Source organism: Telmatherina bonti, assembly GCF_933228915.1.
Source record: "Telmatherina bonti genome assembly, chromosome: 16".
NCBI lineage: Eukaryota > Metazoa > Chordata > Actinopteri > Atheriniformes > Telmatherinidae > Telmatherina > Telmatherina bonti.
The window spans coordinates 6,611,593-6,637,914 of NC_136614.1; the positions used below are offsets into that span (position 1 = coordinate 6,611,593).

Consider the following 26,322-nt stretch of genomic DNA (forward strand, 5'->3'; position numbering starts at 1 on the left):
AGTCACCTCCACCCTCATCCAGTCATTTTTACATTCATCCAGTCACCTCCGCCCTCATCCAGTCATTTTTACCTCCATCCAGTCACCTCCACCCTCATCCAGTCATTTTTACATTCATCCAGTCACCTCCGCCCTCCTGTAGGATCCAGGACAGATTAAAGGTTTTTATTGGGGATCTTCTGCTCTGTGGAGGTCTGCTGGTGTTGCTGGTTTTTCTGGTTCCTGATGGGTGGTGGTGAAACTGGAACATGGTAACCTGATGGTTTCATCCTGGAATCAGTGGTAAAATCTTCTCCATGTGAATGAAGGTGTAGAGTCCTGCTTTCTGACTTTCTGACTGCTGAACCTAATTCTGTAGGAAACCATCTCTTTCTCCTGTCTGACCCTCCTCCAGCACTAACAGCTGGACTCTGAGTCCACCTAAAGGGGGTCAGGGTTCAGACCTGAACAGCAGAGCAGGACCTCATGTTTACATGCAGCCATGGCAGATTTAACCAGTCAGCTTTGTTCATGATTTACATCATCATCTGCAGCAGGGTCCCGGGTCGTAACGTTCCCGTTGCTTCTCAGATGTTGCGAATGTCAGGATAAACATGATAAGGACTGGTTTTTATGGGACCAGTAGTCCTGTTCATGTGCTTATATCAGCTGCTGATGGACGACCTGGACGCAGGTCTGCGATCACAGCGTCCATCGGGTCACACTTCATCCAGTACAGTTCAACCTTTATTACGGACTTTATTACAGGCAACACATGACACACGTTGGCAACACACGTTGGCAACACACGACACACGTTGGCAACACACGTTGGCAACACACGACACACGTTGGCAACACACGTTAACAAAACACACTACACACGTTAACAAAACACACTACACACGTTGGCAACACACGACACACGTTGGCAACACCAGTTGACAACACACTACACACGTTGGCAACACACGTTGGCAACACACGTTAACAAAACACACTACACACGTTAACAAAACACACTACACACGTTGGCAACACACGACACACGTTGGCAACACCAGTTGACAACACACTACACACGTTGGCAACACACGTTGGCAACACACGACACACGTTGGCAACACACGTTGGCGACACACGTTGGCAACACACGTTAACAAAACACACTACACACGTTGGCAACACACGTTGGCAACACACGACACACGTTGGCAACACACGTTGACAACACACGACACACGTTGGCAACACACGTTGGCGACACACGTTGGCAACACACGTTGGCAACACACGACACGTTGGCGACACACGTTGGCGACACACGTTGGCAACACACGACACACGTTGGCAACACACGACACACGTTGGCAACACACAACACACGACACACGTTGGCAACACACGTTGGCAACACACGTTGGCAACACACGACACATGTTGGCAACACACGTTAACAAAACACACTACACACGTTGGCAACACACGTTGACAACACACTACACACGTTGGCAACACACGTTGACAACACACTACACACGTTGGCAACACACGACACACGTTGGAAACACACCACACATTAACACACTACACACGTTGGCAACACACCACACACATTAACACACGACACATGTTGGCAACACACGTTGGCAACACACTACACACGTTGGCAACACACGTTGGCAACACACGACACACGTTGGCAACACACGTTGACAACACACTACACACGTTGACAACACACTACACACGTTGACAACACACTACACACGTTGGCAACACACGACACACGTTGGCAACACACGTTAACAAAACACACTACACACGTTGGCAACACACGACACACGTTGGCAACACACGTTGACACACTACACACGTTGGCAACACACGACACACGTTGGCAACACACCACACACATTAACACACTACACACGTTGGCAACACACCACACACATTAACACACTACACACGTTGGCAACACACCACACACATTAACACACTACACACGTTGGCAACACACCACACACATTAACACACTACACACGTTGGCAACACACCACACACATTAACACACTACACACGTTGGCAACACACCACACACATTAACACACTACACACGTTGGCAACACACGTTGGCAACACACGTTGGCAACACACGTTGGCAACACACGTTAACAAAACACACTACACACGTTAACAAAACACACTACACACGTTGGCAACACACTACACACGTTGGCAACACACCACACACATTAACACACTACACACGTTGGCAACACACGTTAGCAACACACGTTGACAACACACGTTGGCAACACACGTTGGCAACACACTACACACGTTGGCAACACACGTTGGCAACACACTACACACGTTGGCAACACACGTTGGCAACACACCACACACATTAACACACTACACACGTTGGCAACACACGTTAGCAACACACGTTGACAACACACGTTGGCAACACACGTTGGCAACACACTACACACGTTGGCAACACACGTTGGCAACACACTACACACGTTGGCAACACACGTTGGCAACACACCACACACATTAACACACTACACACGTTGGCAACACACGTTAGCAACACACGTTGACAACACACGTTGGCAACACACGTCGGCAACACACCACACACATTAACACACTACACACGTTGGCAACACACTACACACGTTGGCAACACACTACACACGTTGGCAACATACATTAGCAACACACAACACTTTAGAAACACACTACACACGTTAGCAACATACATTAGCAACACACAACACTTTAGAAACACACTACACACGTTAGCAACATACATTAGCAACACACAACACTTTAGAAACACACTACACACGTTAGCAACATACATTAGCAACACACAACACTTTAGAAACACACTACACACGTTAGCAACATACATTAGCAACACACAACACTTTAGAAACACACTACACACGTTAGCAACATACATTAGCAACACACAACACTTTAGAAACACACTACACACGTTAGCAACATACATTAGCAACACACAACACTTTAGCAACACACCACACACATCAGTAACACACGTTAGCAACACACAACACACGTCAGCAACAGACCACAGTCCAGGTAGAATGTAGACCTACAGGTAGGGTGTAGACCACAGTCCAGGTAGAATGTAGACCTACAGGTAGGGTGTAGACCACAGTCCAGGTAGAATGTAGACCTACAGGTAGGGTGTAGACCACAGTCCAGGTAGAATGTAGACCTACAGGTAGGGTGTAGACCACAGTCAATATGGAAAACCAGACGAAGACTCCTTCTAAGTTTATTTATTTAGATAATAAATAGTAGAAGGCAGTAAATTCCAGTTAAATCTACTGGGATTAATGGTGAAAGAAAATTTGTTGTCTGATCAGGAGTGAAACCCGACTGAACCTGCAGGATCAGAACTTTTTAGGATTCATTTTCTAAACGTATTCTCTGCATGTTGAGGACAAAGTCTCGTCTGGGCGTCTGAAGTCCCGACTAGAAAAGAATGGCAGATTCTCCAGCCTAGTGTTGGTCTCCAGTCCACTTACCTGCGTTCTCCCAGTTCCATACTGGTCACCTGACAACCAGAACCTAATAGTCGTCTTCAGCGTAGTTTTTCTGATCTTTGAGCTCAAAGCTAAATGAGAACGTTTAACCATGGCCGCCTGGTCCAGAGATGTAGGAGTCCAGACCTGAGAGGATGTAAAGCCGCTCGGCAACGCCTTCATGTACGAAACGACCTTTAGACCTGGAGAGGATTTAAATGTGACCACAGTTCCCATTAACTGCTTCCCAGCTGCATGGAAACGAGTTGCCTGGCTGCTGCAGCCAATCACAGAACTCTAACATTGTTCCCGTCCAATCAACAGCCCAGCAGAACCCGGCTCCGCCCATCCCAGCCCGGCAGTACGAGGTGGCGATGAACCGGCAGCAGCGATACTTCCGCATCCCGTTCATCCGGCCCGGAGACCAGTACAAAGACCCCCAGAACAAGAAGGGCTGGTGGTACGCGCATTTCGACGGGCCGTGGATCGCTCGGCAGATGGAGCTGCATCCAGACAAACAGCCCATCCTGCTGGTGGCCGGTGGGTTTCCACACGCCTGACCGTAGCAAACGCCATGTTGGAAGGGTGTTTGTTTTTTATTTTCTGGGACTAAACCCGAACCGTTGGAACGTTCCAGATAAAAAGTCTCATGTTTAAGTAAAAAACTGTTCAAATGTCTGAACCGGTCTCGTGTTCCAGGGAAGGACGACATGGAGATGTGTGAGCTGAGCCTGGAGGAGACGGGTCTGTCCAGGAAGAGGGGGGCAGAGATCCTCCCCCGCCAGTTCGAGGAGATCTGGGAGCGCTGTGGGGGGATCCAGTACCTCCGCAGCGCCATCGAGAGCCGGCAGGCACGACCCACCTACGCCACGGCCATGCTGCAGAGCATGTTCAAGTGAGCGCCCCCCCACCCCAGGGTCCGGGGGGGCGTGACGGCGCAGACAAAGGGCCGAATGGAGCAGATGGTTCCGCCTGCAGGGCATTCGACGGGAACGCCGCTTCTCTCCTCTGCCCTCCTCTTCTTCTTCTATGTTGATGCGTTCTTTTGTTTTTTGGTGGCTTGGGGTTCCTCCATGTGGGAGGGGCTGGCTGGGTGGGGGGTGGGGGGGTGTTGAACCCTATGCAGGAAAAAAATCCCACTAAATGTCTTTTCCATGGATCCTGTTGTTTGTAACATGTTTTACTGTGAGGCCTTAAAAACGACGTTAACAGGGTTTAACTTTACGTTCCAAGCTGCCCCCCGCCCTGCCCCCCACCACCAGAACCATGTAATTCCTGTAATTCTGCATTCCTAATGATTACACTGGTAACGGCTCGTTGGTGATCCCGCTCCGACCTGCTGATCCTGATGGGAAACTTGCACAGGGAGACGAATCCGTATTAACTTCCGTCCTTCCAGCCAACTGGAGACGTCGCTGATCGCTTCGTGTTCTGATTCCTCTTCTCACTCTGTCCTTTAATGAAAACATGGAGACCAAACGTTCGATCCCGGTGGGGTCGCGCTGAGCTGCTCCCTGATCACTTCAATGTGAGAAATTATGCAAGCGGACATTTCCTGAACATCTCCCGCTGCTCGGCCATGAGCGGGAACTGCGACCTGGACGGGACGAGCAGCCGGACTCCAGCTTCCCGCTGGAATAGAAAAGTTTATTTTTGGAAGAACAGTTTCTACTTCAGCAGCTCGCGCACCGAGATCGTAACAGAAGCAATAAATCAGACAATCGGCTGCTCAGCTCCAGGAGGACCTGAAGGTCTCGGAGCAGCTCGGCTTCAGCAACGGCATCAGCAAACAGCAGGAAGGAAATTCCCACCAGATCCATCTCCGTTACGCCGCTCGGCTTCCTGCGGACAGAAACGCTCCGATACGAAGCTGCGTCTGGACCGTCGGTGGCGTCCAGGCGAGGCGAAGGTCCAGTGACACGGTCCATCCTCTGCAGCGGAACGATTTAATCTGCTTCTAACATTTCTGTTGGCGGCAGATAGCAGAGATCGGAGCGTCTGACTTTGTTCATCCCATCGGGATTTCTCATGATCGTATCTCCGCCTCGCTTCTGTTAAGACTCCACATCTCAGCTTTTCTAAGAAAACAAGCAGAAATGTGAAAGTACAGATTCTATTAACCTCGACTTCCTGTCTGAAACGTTTCATCTGGACGCCGTTTCAGAGTGACGACTGTTTTAGTCCAGGCAGGACGGCGGTTCTGGACAACCTGAAGGTCCATCATGAGGTTTTTCCTCAGACCGGTCCGTTTCCAGCTGCATGTTGACGCCGTGTGAAGTCGAGTCGCTACGTTTCTCCTGCAGAGTTTCTCCTTGTTTCCGCTTACTGGAGAAAATGTGCTGCGATGTGGTTCAATCATTCCTGGGAAGCACCTGGTCCGGGTCCAGGTCCTGGACCGGGTCCAGGAGGTCCCAGGTCCGTCCCTTTCCTGGAAAGTGCTGCCTTTTGTCCACTGTTGTTTTTCTAACGCTGATCTCTAACAGATGAATAAAGCATCATGTTTCATTGGCCTCTCTGAGCTTCTTTCACAGCTGAAAAGCTGTTTAATAAAACAGAAGAAAGAGTTTTATTCAACACACTTTGACTTTCCAGCTTTTAGTCTGAGAGACTGAACAGATAAAGAAAAGTCCACGTACAGTCGGAGGCTTGTACCTCCTCCAAGCAGCAGCAGACACGTACAGACACGTTATTTACATGAAGACATTGAGCTAAAGATGAGCTTCAAGTTGTTTGAATACAATAAAACATCAGAAACATAAAAGACTATTTTACCCATAAAAGTGAAAGTCTTGATGAACCTGTTTCAGACTGGTTTCTGCGGTTAATCCAGACTTTCTAACCAGTCTGACTGAACAAACACGGTCAGGAAGATGAAAACTTTCCTCCATTTCTGGATGTTTTGGCTTGAAAACGAGCCGATGAACAGTTGCTTTGTGTCTGATAAAAGCTGAAATCTGCAAACTACCTGCTAGCGTTAGCATGTTAGCTCACTGCTTGAGCAGGATCCTGGATCACAGGTTCCCGTCTGGGACGAGAGGACCTGTCCTGGAAACCGGACACATCTTCATCATCCACAGCATGAAGACCCCCAGATCCGGTCCATCCTCAGTGGTTTTAATGTTGTGGCTGATGCTAAAACTGGACCTTAATGTGAGATTTGGGAATAGAATCGGCGTGTTTCCTCATCATGTGACATCAGCCTATGTGCTACAGACACGATCAGCATGCGTAGAAAATCCGGTCCGGACCAGAACCGACCCAATCGATGCTGCGTGGTCATTCTCTGAGCTCATCATCATCAGAAAGGAGGATCTGTTTCCTCTGATGTGAAGCTCGGCGCTCTGAAAAGACTGTCTTGAGACCTCCACGTGGTCCCTGGTCCTGTTCCCCGTGGGGCCTTGGAGACTTCCTGCTGCCAGGTCCTGTTTCTGCAGGGACAAAAATACATACAGGTTACACGATATGAAATCCTGAAACTGATCCTACATTTCCCACAATACAACTGTCAGGTTCTGCACATGATGTCATCAATATTCTGTGAACAGAAACCTGCGTTAAATGTTGCTGGTCAGTCCTGGTCATAGACCGAATGTGAGAGATGGACAGAGCCTCTGGCGGTTAAAAGTGAAGCCTATGCAGAAGTGTATAAACCTGCAGTTCCCCCTTCATCCACTAGGGGCTGCAAAACAGAGCAAATCCCCATAGACTCCCATGTTAAAAAGACCAACTTCACAGCAGAAATAAAGATGTTTACAGCAGGAATAAACATGTTTACAGCCTGGTACAAAAACATTTTAGGTTTAATAGATCAGGTTTACCTTCATGACAACTGTGGGGGGAGTGAATTTTTTTTAACTCACCCGTTTTAAAGTAATTTAATCTCAAAATTCAGCATATTTAGGGGCGTATCCTTTTGATTGACAGGTACCCAATCTCCTGCTTCAAGTAAGAACGTAGAACAACTGCGGTTTTTAGCTGGTTAACAACATGACTTAGCTTTAGCCTGCTTACCTCCGTTAGCTGGTTAGCTCCGGTTATCTCTGGGTTAGCTTGGTTAGCTCTAAGCTACAGAAAGCTCTGAGTTCGCTCGATGTCAATCATCCACCATGACGCCCACAGCCCCCCTCTCAGCTCCACCTCTTTGCCCATATTTGTATTTTCCGGGCGAGACGACACGCATGACCCTGTCAAGATGGTGATGGTAGGAACCGCCCACCAAGCTTCAGTTCAGCTCTTCAGAAACCTACGGGCGACGTCACAGAGGCTCCGCCCATCTTTTTAAAAAAAATTTTTTTTATACACTCTATGGTCCTGGTCCAGTTTCTGTAACTAAATCTTTCATCCTTTAAACTGGTCTTTCTGAAGGTCTTTCTGTGTCTTTGTGCAGACATGTCTTCAAAAAGCCTTATAGAGGTCTCTTAGCAACATGGTAGTGATGGTGATGAAGATGTGATAAATAATGGTGGATTTACCATCTAGAGTTTCTGAATAAACACTACATGTTGTGTCTGGATTGTAACCCTCCTGGATGGATGGAAATGCTGGAAAACCTCTGTAGACCAGCTGGAGGGTCACATGACCATCACAGTTACTCTTGTGACTGAGACACTGATGGAGTTTTAAGGGTTAATTATCTGAAGCTCCACAACCCTCCATCCTTTGGCAGGTGTAAATACTGGCTGATGAGCCGTGTGTGTCTGCTTCAGGTAACCGTGTTCACAGGTGAACAGGGAGTTTGTTTAGCCTTTTTAATCAGAAACCATGACCACATCTCCCTGCATCAGTACCTTCTTCTCAGGTGCCGTCCGATCCGATTTCCTTTAGCTGTCCGGACCTGCAGCTGGAGGACCGTCTGCGTGTCTGAAAGGGGAAAGATGAGACGAATGAGAGGAGGCATCGTCCAGGTCTCCCACATGGAGCTATGAGTGGTGTTGTTCCAGTCTTGCTAACACCTACACGGCTAACACCCACATGGCTAACACCTACAGGGATTACCAGCTGCTTTCTGGACAAAAGCAGGGAGTCTTGGGAGCAGCTGGAGGTTCTGGACCAAGCAGAAAGCGGCTTTGGACTGAATGATTTCTCTGCGATGTCATGAAGCCAAATGAGCTTAGCAGGAACATGGAGGCCTGCAGCGTGTTTACCGACGTTTTTCCCCCTGAGCCCGTCTGGATGCTGGATTAGACCCAACACGCTTCAGTGTTAATGAAAGCTGGCAAATCCAAGATGAACGCACCTCTCCCAGAATAACTGTCAATCCGCCGCACGAGACGGGAGATGCTGCTGCTTCCCAAACGTTCCTCACCAACCACATGGTCCGGTCCAACACCAGGTCCAAACCACCACAACTTCACATCTAATTACCTCAGTGATTGGTACCACCGTTGTCGCACGATACATCGCTATCAGAGCTCGACCCAAAGTTCTGAAGTTTATAACGTCCAGACCCCAGATCTGTTCCTGATCTGATTTATTTACACCCATCATCTTCTTTGTAAGGAACTTCTGGTACCGGGTTGTCCTCTTCGTAAGGACCTTTTGGTATTGGGTCGTCCTCTTCTTAAGAAACTTCTGATACCGGGTCGTCCTCTTCGTAAGGACCTTTGGTATCGGGTCGTCCTCTTCTTAAGAAACTTCTGATACCGGGTCGTCCTCTTCGTAAGGACCTTTGGTATCGGGTCGTCCTCTTCTTAAGAAACTTCTGATACCGGGTCGTCCTCTTCGTAAGGACCTTTGGTATCGGGTCGTCCTCTTCTTAAGAAACTTCTGATACCGGGTCGTCCTCTTCGTAAGGACCTTTGGTATCGGGTCGTCCTCTTCTTAAGAAACTTCTGATACCGGGTCGTCCTCTTCGTAAGGACCTTTGGTATCGGGTCGTCCTCTTCGCAAGGACCTTTGGTATTGGGTCGTCCTCTTCGTAAGGACCTTCTGATACCAGATCGTCCTCTTCGTAAGGACCTTCTGATACCGGGTCGTCCTCTTCATCAGTATCTTCGGGTACCGGCTCGACCTCTTCGTAAAGACCTTGGTGTACCAGCTTGTCTTCTTTGTAAGGACCTTTTGGTACCGGCTCATCCTATTCGTCAGGATCTTTTGTTACTGGCTCCTCCTCTTTGTCAGTATCTTGAGGTACCGGGTTGTCCTCTCCATCAGTATTTTCAGGTACCGGATCGTCTTCTTCGTCAGTATCTTCTGGTACTGGGTTGTCCTCTTCGTAAAGACCTTGTGGTACCAGCTCGTCTTCTTTGTAAGGACCTTTTGGTACCGGCTCATCCTATTCGTCAGGATCTTTTGTTACTGGCTCACCCTCTTCATCAGTATCTCGAGGTACCGGGTTGTCCTCTCCATCAGTATCTTCAGGTACCACTCATCTTCTTTGTAAGGACCTTTTGGTACCAGGTCGTCCTCTTCACCGGGACCTTCTGTACCGGGTTGTTCTCCTCCTTGGGACCTTAGCGAGTTGGACCATTTTTCTGGTTCTTGGATCTGACAGATCGAAGGAGGGTTTTGGTCAGCTGGACCTGTTTGAGTGGACAGTAAGTGTAAACAAAGTTGTGTTTGAATTGCGGCAGTTTAATACTTGACTTTTCTGTTCGTCGTAGTTTGACCCTGCAGGACATTTAGAGATGAAAAATAACCGATGAGATGTGAACGTCTGTATGAGCGGATGTCTGCTTCATCGGCTTGCCATGGTGATGTAAGTCTGTCTGAGCAGGCTGTAGGGTTTTTCTGAGAACCAGAAAGAGAAATATTTTCCATGCGAGAGGCCTCTTGGCATCTGAAGCTTTCCCTGCAGCTGAAATTAGATCAAACTCAGACCGACATTCATGAAATGGAATAGAATTAGGCTGGTGTGGATTTACAGTGAAGGATCAGAGCCTTACAGATTTAACCAGGATCCCCATCACACCCACCTTCCTGCGGGAGTAGGCGGCATCACTTGGCTTCATCCATCTGCTTTATCCGGTGAAAACTGGAATCGTGGCCAGAATGCAGCATCCGGAGCTACTACTGAAAACTCTTCTGGAGGTTTTTTAAAGCAGAATCAGTCCAGCAGAAGAAGAGCTGTTTTAACCTCCACATCTGGGAAGATGGATCCTCCACCGTTATCTAGTTCCACTCATGCAAACCTTCTTTCACTGAGGAGAGAAACGAACTCAGAGGCACAACCTTCATCCGGATAAACTCTTCTTCTTCTTCCACCTTTTCTTCCTCAAGCTGCAGGAAACATTCTGGTTTACTGACTGTAGACCGGTATGTTTACTGTTTACTCATCTCAGCTTCATCTGCAGCAACTGGAAAACCGTCTCACCCGAAAGCTGACTCGGGCCACCTGATAGTCAACTCGGATCCCCTCATAGTCGACTCGGACCACCTGATATTCGACTCAGACCACCCCTTAGTTGACTCTGATCACCTTATAGTCAACTCAGACCACTCAATAGTCGACTCAAACCAACTTGGATCATGTGATACTCAACTCGGACCACCCGATAACCAACTTGGATCATGTGATACTCAACTCGGACCACCCGATAACCAAGTTGGATCATGTGATACCCAACTTGGACCATCTCATCACCATCTTGGATCACCTGCACTCGGCTCCCCGTCCAGGAATGATGTGACACTCCCCCTCCTGGCAAAAGTCTGGCTGGAGGTCACAGACGCTCTGGCAGGGCAGGCCATCCACCGACAGGAAGCCCGGCCGGCACACGCACTCGGCCTCCTTGGTCCAGCTGTTCACGCTGCAGTGGGAAAACTCGTCGCAGGCCTGGAACTTGCAGGGATCGGCCAAATCGGCTGTGAGGAGACAAAAAGAGATGTTGATGAAGATTCTGGGTTTCATTCCCTCCTCTTCCTCCCTGCAGGGCTTAAAAGAGACGCTCCTGGCCTGCAGAGCTGCTTCCAGATGTGGCTAAATGATGAATCCGAGAAAACTGCTGGATCTCACCGACGCAGATGAGAAATCGCTTTTTCACACTGTCCACAGCGTTTGTTTGTTTATAGGTTTAATCTGATGTTGACTTGTAAACAAAGACGTCGTTTAGAGAGTTTTACAACAGAAATCTGCAGCACGGTGGCATAGCGGTTACACAGCAAGAAGGTCGCTGGTTCGAGCCTCGGGGGGGGGGGGTTCTAACAGTGGTCTTTCGGCGTGGAGTTTGCATGTTCTCGTTGTGTTTGCCTGTTCTCTCCGGCTTCTCCGGCTTCCTCCCGCCCACAAGACGTGCATGTTAGCTCACTCCCCACGTATACGTCCAATACCGATAGAATAATATTCATCTTTCATTCCTTTCTCCTGCTTTAATCTGCTGTCGCTGCCGATGGAAGGCACTGATGCAGCTCCAACACATAAAGCTTGTCTGAAACTGCCGTGCAGCAGGACAGCAGCAGAGTCAAGGTGTAGACCTGGTCCAGAGTCCGGACTCCTTCTGGTCCAGAGTCCGGACCTCGATCTGGTCTGTAGTCCGGACCTCAGTCTGGTCTGTAGTCCGCACCTCAGTCTGGTCTGTAGTCCGGACCTCAGTCTGGTCTGTAGTCCGGACCTCGATCTGGTCTGTAGTCCGGACCTCAGTCTGGTCTGTAGTCCGGACCTCAGTCTGGTCTGTTGTCCGGACCTCAGTCCGGACCTCAGTCTGGTCTGTAGTCCGGACCTCGATCTGGTCTGTAGTCTGGACCTCGATCTGGTCTGTAGTCCGGACCTCAGTCTGGTCTGTAGTCCGGACCTCGATCTGGTCCAGAGTCCGGACCTCAGTCTGGTCTGTAGTCCGGACCTCGATCTGGTCCAGAGTCCGGACCTCAGTCTGGTCTGTAGTCCGGACCTCGATCTGGTCCAGAGTCCGGACCTCGATCTGGTCTGTAGTCCGGACCTCAGTCTGGTCTGTAGTCCGGACCTCAGTCTGGTCTGTAGTCCGGACCTCGTTCTGGTCTGTAGTCCGGACCTCAGTCTGGTCTGTAGTCCGGACCTCAGTCTGGTCTGTAGTCCGGACCTCGATCTGGTCCGTAGTCCGGACCTCAGTCTGGTCTGTAGTCCGGACCTCGATCTGGTCCAGAGTCCGGACCTCAGTCTGGTCTGTAGTCCGGACCTCGATCTGGTCCAGAGTCCGGACCTCAGTCTGGTCTGTAGTCCGGACCTCGATCTGGTCCAGAGTCCGGACCTCAGTCTGGTCTGTAGTCCGGACCTCGATCTGGTCTGTAGTCCGGACCTCGATCTGGTCTGTAGTCCGGACCTCAGTCTGGTCTGTAGTCCGGACCTCGATCTGGTCTGTAGTCCGGACCTCAGTCTGGTCTGTAGTCCGGACCTCGATCTGGTCTGTAGTCCGGACCTCAGTCTGGTCTGTAGTCCGGACCTCAGTCTGGTCTGTAGTCCGGACCTCGATCTGGTCCAGAGTCCGGACCTCAGTCTGGTCTGTAGTCCGGACCTCGATCTGGTCTGTAGTCCGGACCTCGATCTGGTCCAGAGTCCGGACCTCAGTCTGGTCTGTAGTCCGGACCTCGATCTGGTCCAGAGTCCGGACCTCAGTCTGGTCTGTAGTCCGGACCTCGATCTGGTCTGTAGTCCGGACCTCGATCTGGTCTGTAGTCCGGACCTCGATCTGGTCTGTAGTCCGGACCTCAGTCTGGTCTGTAGTCCGGACCTCGATCTGGTTTGTAGTCCGGACCTCAGTCTGGTCTGTAGTCCGGACCTCGATCTGGTCTGTAGTCCGGACCTCAGTCTGGTCTGTAGTCCGGACCTCGATCTGGTCTGTAGTCCGGACCTCAGTCTGGTCTGTAGTCCGGACCTCAGTCTGGTCTGTAGTCCGGACCTCGATCTGGTCTGTAGTCCGGACCTCAGTCTGGTCTGTAGTCCGGACCTCGATCTGGTCCAGAGTCCGGACTTCAGTCTGGTCTGTAGTCCGGACCTCGATCTGGTCCAGAGTCCGGACCTCAACATGAAGCAACATGGAAAGAAGATTTTTCTTCTTCAGAAGTTGGTTTTTAGCTTTTTTAAAGACCTAATAAGACCTTAATGTCTCCAGATGAAAACCGTGGCGACCTGTCCAGGTGGACCCGCCTCTCGTCGGTGACCCCTGGGGTACACTCCAGCTAAACGGACTCAGCGGCTCAGAATGAATGAATGAAAGCATCTATTGAAGAAGAGGTCACATGGTGTGGACAGGAACCTGAAGAACCCAGCCACGCAGGAAGACTGGCCTGAAGTCGCTGCAGTGTGGACAGGAGAGAAGGTACCGGCTCAGGCTTCAGTGGTCCTGCAGCGCTGCAGAGAAGAGTTTATGTCCTTTAACGTATCGGTGCTTCCATCGCTGCAGAAAGCAGCTTTACATTCATCCTCTCGCTTGGAGTCTGCCTCCTAATGAAACGCTGCTGAAAACACCACCAGCCTTTTAGATGGACGACGTTGCAGCAGCGTCTCTGCAGCTGCAGGAGGCCGTGTCGCCCCGCTGACTGAGAGGATCGGCCTGATCACGCCGTCTGGATGTGTGGAGAGGACCGAGCTCACGCCAGATGGCGATGAAACTCTGAGACTTGTTTATCTTAGTTTGGTCTCCTGCAGCAGAAAGATCCCGATGGCTGCAGGAGGCATGAAACTCCTGTTTCCTCCAGGACCAGGCTGGAAATAAAACCGTGATGAAGGTCAGAAGGATGAACCAGACTTAACGTGGCAACAAACCGGTTTGAACTGGATTCCTTCCATCTGAAAAGCAGACCTGGTTCTGACCATGATCTGGTTTTAGATTGAAGGAGGATTATGTACATACATAAATTCTGATATTAAAGCTTGATGTTTTATGTTACTATTATGGGACCAAATATATATTACTCTTATTTACTTTTGTATTACTTAAGATGGAGAAGAAATGCTTATAAGGCCAGACCTCTGCTCTCTCTCTCTCTCTAAAAGATTTCCATGTCTGTCTAAACTTTCTCTGCAGCAACTGAATGTGGAAGAATACAGAGCATTGTGTCGCACAAGACTCCGTTAGAATAACAGGAGATAGATAACGCTAAGACCTTGAAGATAACAGGAGAATAGGTATGATCGACCATTGAATGCACAATTCAGTGTTACAGGGGAAAGGAAGACAATTCCATATATGGTCATGCGGTCGGTGTGTGTGTGTGTGTGTGTGTGTGTGTGTGTAGAGAACTTTTTGTGGGAACATTTATCCAACTGTATGTATCGCTCCACCTATGATGATTTAATAAAAACAGCCTGTTGAAGAGAGAAGGCAGAGTCCTGCTGCAGATCCTGGGGTGTAGGGAGCTGCACGGCGCATGCAGCGAGCCCTGAACCTTCAACAAGATCTATATTCCTCACCGCGTCTGCAGAAACTGCAAGGAGTCCCGATCTGAGATCCAGCAGAGACCTGGACCGGGACCAGAGAGACACACCGGTACCAGAGAGACTCATCTGGACCAGAGAGACACACCGGTACCAGAGGGACACACCGGTACCAGAGAGACTCATCTGGACCAGAGAGACACACCGGGACCAGAGAGACACACCGGTACCAGAGAGACACACCGGTACCAGAGAGACACATCTGGACCAGAGAGACACACCGGTACCAGAGAGACACATCGGGACCAGAGAGACACACCGGTACCAGAGAGACACACCGGTACCAGAGGGACACACCGGTACCAGAGAGACTCATCTGGACCAGAGAGACACACCGGTACCAGAGAGACACATCGGGACCAGAGAGACACACCGGTACCAGAGAGACACACCGGTACCAGAGGGACACACCGGTACCAGAGAGACACATAGGGACCAGAGAGACACATCGGGACCAGAGAGACACATCTGGACCAGAGAGACACACCGGTACCAGAGAGACTCACCGGTACCAGAGAGACTCATCTGGACCAGAGAGACACACCGGTACCAGAGAGACACACCGGTACCAGAGGGACTCATCTGGACCAGAGAGACACACCGGTACCAGAGAGACACATCGGGACCAGAGAGACACACCGGTACCAGAGAGACACACCGGTACCAGAGGGACACACCGGTACCAGAGAGACACATCGGGACCAGAGAGACACACCGGTACCAGAGAGACACACCGGTACCAGAGGGACACACCGGTACCAGAGAGACACATCGGGACCAGAGAGACACACCGGTACCAGAGAGACACATCGGGACCAGAGGGACACATCGGGACCAGAGTGACACACCGGTACCAGAGAGACTCATCTGGACCAGAGAGACACACCGGTACCAGAGAGACACATCGGGACCAGAGGGACACATCGGGACCAGAGAGACACACCGGTACCAGAGAAACACATCGGGACCAGAGAGACACACCGGTACCAGAGAGACACATCGGGACTAGAGAGACACATCGGGACCAGAGGGACACATCGGGACCAGAGGGACACACCGGTACCAGAGAGACACACCGGTACCAGAGAGACACACCGGTACCAGAGACACACGTCGGGACCAGAGGGACACACCGGTACCAGAGGGACACACCGGTACCAGAGACACACATCGGTACCAGAGAGACACACCGGTACCAGAGGGACACACCGGTACCAGAGACACACATCGGTACCAGAGACACACATCGGGACCAGAGGGACACACCGGTACTAGAGAGACACACCGGTACCAGAGGGACACACCGGTACCAGAGACACACATCGGTACCAGAGACACACATCGGGACCAGAGGGACACATCGGGACCAGAGGGACACACCGGTACCAGAGAGACACACCGGTACCAGAGAGACACACCGGTACCAGAGACACACGTCGGGACCAGAGGGACACACCGGTACTAGAGAGACACACCGGTACCAGAGGGACACACCGGTACCAGAGACACACATCGGTACCAGAGACACACATCGGGACCAGAGGGACACACCGGTACTAGAGAGACACACCGGTACCAGAGGGACACACCGGTACCAGAGACACACATCGGTACCAGAGACACACATCGGGACCAGAGGGACACACCGGTACCAGAGGGACACACCGGTACCAGAGAGACACTTCGGTACCAGAGAGACACATCCGTACCAGAGAGACACACCGGTACCAGAGGGACACACCGGTACCAGAGGGACACACCGGTACCAGAGAGACACTTCGGTACCAGAGGGAAACATCGGGACCAGAGGGACACACCGGTACCAGAGGGACACACCGGTACCAGAGAGACACACCTGGACCAGAGGGACACACCGGTACCAGAGGGACACACCGGTACCAGAGAGACACACCGGTACCAGAGAGACACATCGGTACCAGAGAGACACATCCGTACCAGAGAGACACACCGGTACCAGAGGGACACGCCGGGACCAGAGGGACACGCCGGTACCAGAGAGACACGCCGGTACCAGAGAGACACATCGGGACCAGAGGGACACACCGGTACCAGAGGGACACACCGGTACCAGAGAGACACATCGGGACCAGAGGGACACACCGGTACCAGAGAGACACACCGGTACCAGAGGGACACACCGGTACCAGAGAGACACATCGGGACCAGAGGGACACATCGGGACCAGAGGGACACACCGGTACCAGAGAGACACACCGGTACCAGAGGGACACACCGGGACCAGAGGGACACGCCGGTACCAGAGAGACACGCCGGTACCAGAGAGACACATCGGGACCAGAGGGACACACCGGTACCAGAGGGACACACCGGTACCAGAGAGACACATCGGGACCAGAGGGACACACCGGTACCAGAGAGACACACCGGTACCAGAGGGACACACCGGGACCAGAGGGACACACCGGTACCAGAGAGACACGCCGGGTACCAGAGAGACACATCGGGACCAGAGGGACACACCGGTACCAGAGAGACACACAGGTACCAGAGAGACACATCGGGACCAGAGGGACACACCGGTACCAGAGAGACTCATCTGGACCAGAGAGACACACCGGTACCAGAGAGACACGCCGGTACCAGAGAGACACGCCGGTACCAGAGAGACACATCGGGACCAGAGGGACACACCGGGACCAGATGGACACACCGGTACCAGAGGGACACACCGGTACCAGAGGGACACACCGGTACCAGAGAGACACGCCGGTACCAGAGAGACACGCCGGTACCAGAGAGACACATCGGGACCAGAGAGACACATCTGGACCAGATGGACACACCGGTACCAGAGGGACACACCGGGACCAGAGGGACACACCGGTACCAGAGGGACACACCGGTACCAGAGGGACACACCGGTACCAGAGAGACACATCGGGACCAGAGGGACACACCGGGACCAGAGGGACACACCGGTACCAGAGAGACTCATCTGGACCAGAGAGACTCATCTGGACCAGAGAGACACACCGGTACCAGAGAGACACAACGGTACCAGAGAGACTCAACGGTACCAGAGAGACTCATCTGGACCAGAGAGACATACCGGTACCAGAGAGACACACCGGTACCAGAGAGACATACCGGTACCAGAGAGACACACCGGTACCAGAGAGACACAACGGTACCAGAGAGACACATCGGGACCAGAGGGACACACCGGTACCAGAGGGACACATCGGGACCAGAGAGACTCATCGGGACCAGAGAGACACATCGGGACCAGAGAGACACATCGGGACCAGAGAGACTCATCGGGACCAGAGAGACACACCGGTACCAGAGAGACACAACGGTACCAGAGAGACTCATCTGGACCAGAGAGACATACCGGTACCAGAGGGACACACCGGTACCAGAGAGACACAACGGTACCAGAGAGACACATCGGGACCAGAGGGACACACCGGTACCAGAGGGACACACCGGTACCAGAGAGACACATCGGGACCAGAGGGACACACCGGGACCAGATGGACACACCGGTACCAGAGGGACACACCGGTACCAGAGGGACACACCGGTACCAGAGAGACACGCCGGTACCAGAGAGACACGCCGGTACCAGAGAGACACATCGGGACCAGAGGGACACACCGGTACCAGAGGGACACACCGGTACCAGAGAGACACATCGGGACCAGAGGGACACACCGGGACCAGAGGGACACACCGGTACCAGAGAGACTCATCTGGACCAGAGAGACACACCGGTACCAGAGAGACACACCGGTACCAGAGAGACACAACGGTACCAGAGAGACTCATCTGGACCAGAGAGACACACCGGTACCAGAGAGACACACCGGTACCAGAGAGACATACCGGTACCAGAGAGACACACCGGTACCAGAGAGACTCATCTGCACCAGAGAGACATACCGGTACCAGAGAGACACACCGGTACCAGAGAGACTCATCTGGACCAGAGAGACACACCGGGACCAGAGAGACACATCGGGACGAGAGGGACACACCGGTACCAGAGAGACACACCGGGACAAGAGGGACACACCGGTACCAGAGGGACACACCGGTACCAGAGAGACACATCGAGACCAGAGAGACACATCGGGACCAGAGAGACACATCGGGACGAGAGGGACACACCGGTACCAGAGAGACACACCGGGACCAGAGGGACACACCGGTACCAGAGGGACACATCGGTACCAGAGAGACACACATCGAGACCAGAGAGACACATCGGGACCAGAGAGACTCATTGGGACCAGAGAGACACATCGGTACCAGAGGGACACACCGGTACCAGAGAGACACACCGGTACCAGAGAGACACGCCGGTACCAGAGAGACACACCGGGACCAGAGGGACACACCGGTACCAGAGAGACACACCGGGACCAGAGGGACACACCGGTACCAGAGAGACAGACCGGGACCAGAGAGACAGACCGGGACCAGAGAGACACACCGGGACCAGAGAGACTCAACGGTACCAGAGAGACACAACGGTACCAGAGAGACACACCGGTACCAGAGAGACACACCCGGACCAGAGAGACACACCGGTACCAGAGAGACACACCGGTACCAGAGAGACACACCCGGACCAGAGAGACACACCGGTACCAGAGGGACACACCGGGACCAGAGAGACACACCGGTACCAGAGAGACTCATCTGGACCAGAGAGACTCATCTGGACCAGAGAGACACACCGGTACCAGAGAGACACACCGGTACCAGAGAGACACACCGGTACCAGAGAGACTCATCTGGACCAGAGAGACACACCGGTACCAGAGAGACACACCGGTACCAGAGAGACTCATCTGGACCAGAGAGACACACCGGGACCAGAGAGACACATCGGGACCAGAGAGACTCATTGGTACCAGAGAGACACACCGGTACCAGAGGGACACACCGGTACCAGAGAGACTCATCTGGACCAGAGAGACACATCGGGACCAGAGGGACACACCGGTACCAGAGAGACACATCGGGACCAGAGAGACACAGCGGTACCAGAGAGACACATCGGGACCAGAGAGACACAGAGGGACCAGAGGGACACACCGGTACCAGAGAGACACACCGGGACCAGAGAGACTCATCTAGACAAGAGAGACACATCGGTACCAGAGGGACACACCGGTACCAGAGAGACTCATCTGGACCAGAGAGACTCATCTGGACCAGAGAGACACACCGGTACCAGAGAGACACACCGGGACCAGAGAGACACACCGGTACCAGAGAGACACATCGGGACCAGAGAGACACACCGGGACCAGAGAGACACACCGGGACCAGAGAGACACACCGGTACCAGAGAGACACAACGGTACCAGAGAGACACACCGGGACCAGAGAGACACAACGGTACCAGAGAGACACACCGGGACCAGAGAGACACACCGGGACCAGAGAGACACAACGGTACCAGAAAGACACACCGGGACAAGAGAGACACACCGGTACCAGAGAGACACACCGGGACCAGAGGGACACACCGGTACCAGAGAGACACACCGGGACCAGAGAGACACACCGGGACCAGAGAGACACACCGGGACCAGAGAGACACACCGGGACCAGAGAGACACAACGGGACCAGAGAGACACACCGGTACCAGAGAGACACACCGGTACCAGAGAGACACACCGGTACCAGAGAGACTCATCTGGACCAGAGAGACACACCGGTACCAGAGAGACACACCGGTACCAGAGAGACTCATCTGGACCAGAGAGACACACCGGGACCAGAGAGACACACCGGTACCAGAGAGACACACCGGTACCAGAGAGACACATCGGGACCAGAGAGACACATCGGGACCAGAGAGACTCATCGGTACCAGAGAGACACACCGGTACCAGAGGGACTCATCTGGACCAGAGAGACACATCGGGACGAGAGGGACACACCGGGACCAGAGAGACTCATCTGGACCAGAGAGACACACCGGTACCAGAGAGACACATCGGGACGAGAGGGACACACCGGGACCAGAGAGACTCATCTGGACCAGAGAGACTCATCGGGACCAGAGAGACACATCCGGACCAGAGAGACACATCGGGACCAGAGAGACTCATCTGGACCAGAGAGACACACCGGTACCAGAGAGACACACCGGTACCAGAGAGACACACCGGTACCAGAGAGACACACCGGTACCAGACAGACTCATCTGGACCAGAGAGACACACCGGGACCAGAGAGACTCATCGGGACCAGAGAGACACATCGGGACCAGAGAGACACATCGGTACCAGAGAGACACACCGGTACCAGAGGGACACATCGGGACCAGAGGGACACACCGGGACCAGAAAGACACACCGGGACCAGAGGGACACACCGGGACCAGAGAGACACAATGGGACCAGAGAGACTCATCTGGACCAGAGAGACACACCGGTACCAGAGGGACACACCGGTACCAGAGAGACACACCGGGACCAGAGGGACACACCAGGACCAGAGGGACAAACCGGTACCAGAGAGAGACACCGGGACCAGAGGGACACACCGGGACCAGAGAGACACAACGGTACCAGAGAGACACAACGGTACCAGAGAGACTCATCTGGACGAGAGAGACAAACCGGTACCAGACAGACACACCGGGACCAGAGGGACACACCGGGACCAGAGAGACACACCGGTACCAGAGAGACACATCTGGACCAGAGAGACACACCGGTACCAGAGAGACACACCGGTACCAGAGAGACACACCGGTACCAGAGAGACTCATCTGGACCAGAGAGACACACTGGTACCAGAGAGACACACCGGGACCAGAGGGACACACCGGTACCAGAGAGACTCATCTGGACCAGAGAGACACACCGGTACCAGAGAGACTCATCTGGACCAGAGAGACACACCGGTACCAGAGAGACACACCGGTACCAGAGAGACTCATCTGGACCAGAGAGACACACCGGTACCAGAGAGACACACCGGTACCAGAGAGACTCATCTGGACCAGAGAGACACACCGGGACCAGAGAAACACATCGGGACGAGAGGGACACACCGGTACCAGAGAGACACACCGGTACCAGAGGGGCACACCGGGACCAGAGGGACACACCGGTACCAGAGAGACACACCGGGACCAGAGGGACACACCGGTACGAGAGAGACACACCGGTACCAGAGGGACACACCGGTACCAGAGAGACACACCGGGACCAGAGGGACACACCGGTACCAGAGAGACACACCGGGACCAGAGAGACACACCGGTACCAGAGAGACACAACGGTACCAGAGAGACACACCGGTACCAGAGAGACTCATCTGGACCAGAGAGACACACCGGTACCAGAGAGACACACCGGTACCAGAGAGACTCATCTGGACCAGAGAGACACACCGGTACCAGAGGGACACACCGGTACCAGAGGGACACATCGGGACCAGAGAGGCACACCGGTACCAGAGAGACACAACGGTACCAGAGAGACACACCGGTACCAGAGAGACACACCGGTACCAGACAGACTCATCTGGACCAGAGAGACATACCGGTACCAGAGAGACACACCGGTACCAGAGAGACACACCGGTACCAGAGAGACACACCGGTACCAGAGAGACTCATCTGGACCAGAGAGACTCATCTGGACCAGAGAGACACACCGGTACCAGAGAGACACACCGGTACCAGAGAGACACACCGGTACCAGAGAGACTCATCTGGACCAGAGAGACACATCGGGACCAGAGAGACTCATTGGTACCAGAGAGACACACCGGTACCAGAGGGACACACCGGTACCAGAGAGACTCATCTGGACCAGAGAGACACATCGGGACGAGAGGGACACACCGGTACCAGAGAGACACACCGGTACCAGAGAGACACACCGGGACCAGAGAGACTCATCGGGACCAGAGAGACACACCGGTACCAGAGAGACACACCGGTACCAGAGAGACACACCGGTACCAGAGAGACACACCGGGACCAGAGAGACTCATCGGGACCAGAGAGACACATCGGGACCAGAGAGACACATCGGTACCAGAGAGACACACCGGTACCAGAGGGACACATCGGGACCAGAGGGACACACCGGGACCAGAAAGACACACCGGGACCAGAGGGACACACCGGGACCAGAGAGACACAACGGGACCAGAGAGACTCATCTGGACCAGAGAGACACACCGGTACCAGAGAGACACACCGGTACCAGAGGGACACACCGGTACCAGAGAGACACACCGGGACCAGAGGGACACACCGGGACCAGAGGGACAAACCGGTACCAGAGAGAGACACCGGGACCAGAGGGACACACCGGGACCAGAGAGACACAACGGTACCAGAGAGACACAACGGTACCAGAGAGACTCATCTGGACGAGAGAGACAAACCGGTACCAGAGAGACACACCGGTACCAGAGAGACTCATCTGGACCAGAGAGACACACCGGTACCAGAGAGACACACCGGTACCAGAGAGACTCATCTGGACCAGAGAGACACACCGGGACCAGAGAAACACATCGGGACGAGAGGGACACACCGGTACCAGAGAGACACACCGGTACCAGAGGGGCACACCGGGACCAGAGGGACACACCGGTACCAGAGAGACACACCGGGACCAGAGGGACACACCGGTACGAGAGAGACACACCGGTACCAGAGGGGCACACCGGGACCAGAGGGACACACCGGTACCAGAGAGACACACCGGGACCAGAGGGACACACCGGTACCAGAGAGACACACCGGGACCAGAGAGACACACCGGTACCAGAGAGACACAACGGTACCAGAGAGACACACCGGTACCAGAGAGACTCATCTGGACCAGAGAGACACACCGGTACCAGAGAGACACACCGGTACCAGAGAGACTCATCTGGACCAGAGAGACACACCGGTACCAGAGGGACACACCGGTACCAGAGAGACACATCGGGACCAGAGAGACACACCGGTACCAGAGAGACACAACGGTACCAGAGAGACACACCGGTACCAGAGAGACACACCGGTACCAGACAGACTCATCTGGACCAGAGAGACATACCGGTACCAGAGAGACACACCGGTACCAGAGAGACACACCGGTACCAGAGAGACACACCGGTACCAGAGAGACTCATCTGGACCAGAGAGACTCATCTGGACCAGAGAGACACACCGGTACCAGAGAGACACACCGGTACCAGAGAGACACACCGGTACCAGAGAGACTCATCTGGACCAGAGAGACACATCGGGACCAGAGAGACTCATTGGTACCAGAGAGACACACCGGTACCAGAGGGACACACCGGTACCAGAGAGACTCATCTGGACCAGAGAGACACATCGGGACGAGAGGGACACACCGGTACCAGAGAGACTCATCTGGACCAGAGAGACACATCGGGACGAGAGGGACACACCGGTACCAGAGAGACACATCGGGACCAGAGGGACACACCGGTACCAGAGAGACACATCGGGACCAGAGAGACACATCGGGACCAGAGAGACACACCGGGACCAGAGAGACACACCGGTACCAGAGGGACACACCGGGACCAGAGGGACACACCGGGACCAGAGGGACACACCGGTACCAGAGAGACACACCGGGACCAGAGGGACACACCGGGACCAGAGAGACACACCGGTACCAGAGAGACACACCGGGACCAGAGGGACACACCGGGACCAGAGAGACACACCGGTACCAGAGAGACACACCGGGACCAGAGGGACACACCGGGACCAGAGAGACACACCGGTACCAGAGAGACACATCGGGACCAGAGGGACACACCGGGACCAGAGGGACACACCGGTACCAGAGAGACACAACGGGACCAGAGGGACACACCGGGACCAGAGAGACACACCGGGACCAGAGAGACACACCGGTACCAGAGAGACACACCGGGACCAGAGGGACACACCGGGACCAGAGGGACACACCGGTACCAGAGAGACACAACGGGACCAGAGGGACACACCGGGACCAGAGGGACACACCGGTACCAGAGAGACACAACGGGACCAGAGAGACACACCCGGACCAGAGAGACACACCGGGACCAGAGAGACACACCGGGACCAGAGGGACACACCGGTACCAGAGAGACACAACGGTACCAGAGAGACACACCGGTACCAGAGAGAAACACCGGGACCAGAGAGAGACACCGGGACCAGAGAGACACACCGGTACCAGAGAGACACACCGGGACCAGAGGGACACACCGGTACCAGAGAGACACATCGGGACCAGAGGGACACACCGGGACCAGAGGGACACACCGGTACCAGAGAGACACATCGGGACCAGAGGGACACACCGGGACCAGAGAGACACACCGGGACCAGAGAGACACACCGGGACCAGAGGGACACACCGGGACCAGAGGGACACACCGGTACCAGAGAGACACAACGGTACCGGAGAGACACACCGGGACCAGAGAGACACACCGGGACCAGAGAGACACACCGGTACCAGAGAGACACACCGGTACCAGAGAGACTCATCTGGACCAGAGAGACACACCGGGACCAGAGAGACACATCGGGACCAGAGAGACACACCGGTACCAGAGAGACACACCGGTACCAGAGGGACACACCGGTACCAGAGAGACTCATCTGGACCAGAGGGACACACCGGGACCAGAGAGACACATCGGGACCAGAGAGACACACCGGTACCAGAGAGACACACCGGGACCAGAGGGACACACCGGTACCAGAGAGACTCATCTGGACCAGAGGGACATATCGGGACCAGAGAGACTCATCTGGACCAGAGAGACACACCGGTACCAGAGAGACACACCGGTACCAGAGAGACTCATCTGGACCAGAGAGACACACCGGTACCAGAGAGACACACCGGTACCAGAGAGACTCATCTGGACCAGAGAGACACACCGGTACCAGAGAGACTCATCTGGACCAGAGAGACACACCGGTACCAGAGAGACACACCGGTACCAGAGAGACACACCGGTACCAGAGAGACACAACGGTACCAGAGAGACTCATCTGGACCAGAGAGACACACCGGGACCAGAGGGACACACCGGTACCAGAGAGACACATCGGGACCAGAGGGACACACCGGGACCAGAAAGACACACCGGGACCAGAGAGACACACCGGTACCAGAGAGACACATCGGGACCAGAGGGACACATCTGGACCAGAGAGACACACCGGGACCAGAGGGACACACCGGTACCAGAGAGACACAACGGTACCAGAGAGACTCATCTGGACCAGAGAGACACACCGGGACCAGAGGGACACACCGGTACCAGAGAGACACATCGGGACCAGAGGGACACACTGGGACCAGAGAGACACAACGGTACCAGAGAGACACACCGGTACCAGAGAGACTCATCTGGACCAG

The 26,322-nt window shown here is 53.7% G+C and overlaps 1 protein-coding gene across 2 annotated transcripts in view; it reads left to right on the forward strand.

Annotated features, from left to right (window-relative positions):
- myo6a (myosin VIa) overlaps window positions 1-6,056 on the forward strand; it is a 190,010-nt gene extending 183,954 nt beyond the window's left edge. For both annotated transcript variants that reach the window (XM_079255818.1, XM_079255819.1), the window contains 2 exons: window positions 3,876-4,091; window positions 4,251-6,056. In XM_079255818.1, the coding sequence (XP_079111944.1) occupies window positions 3,876-4,091; window positions 4,251-4,450 (416 nt within the window). In that variant the 3' untranslated portion in view covers window positions 4,451-6,056. The remainder of the gene's footprint in view (window positions 1-3,875; window positions 4,092-4,250) is intronic.
- Window positions 6,057-26,322: the final 20,266 nt, after the last annotated feature.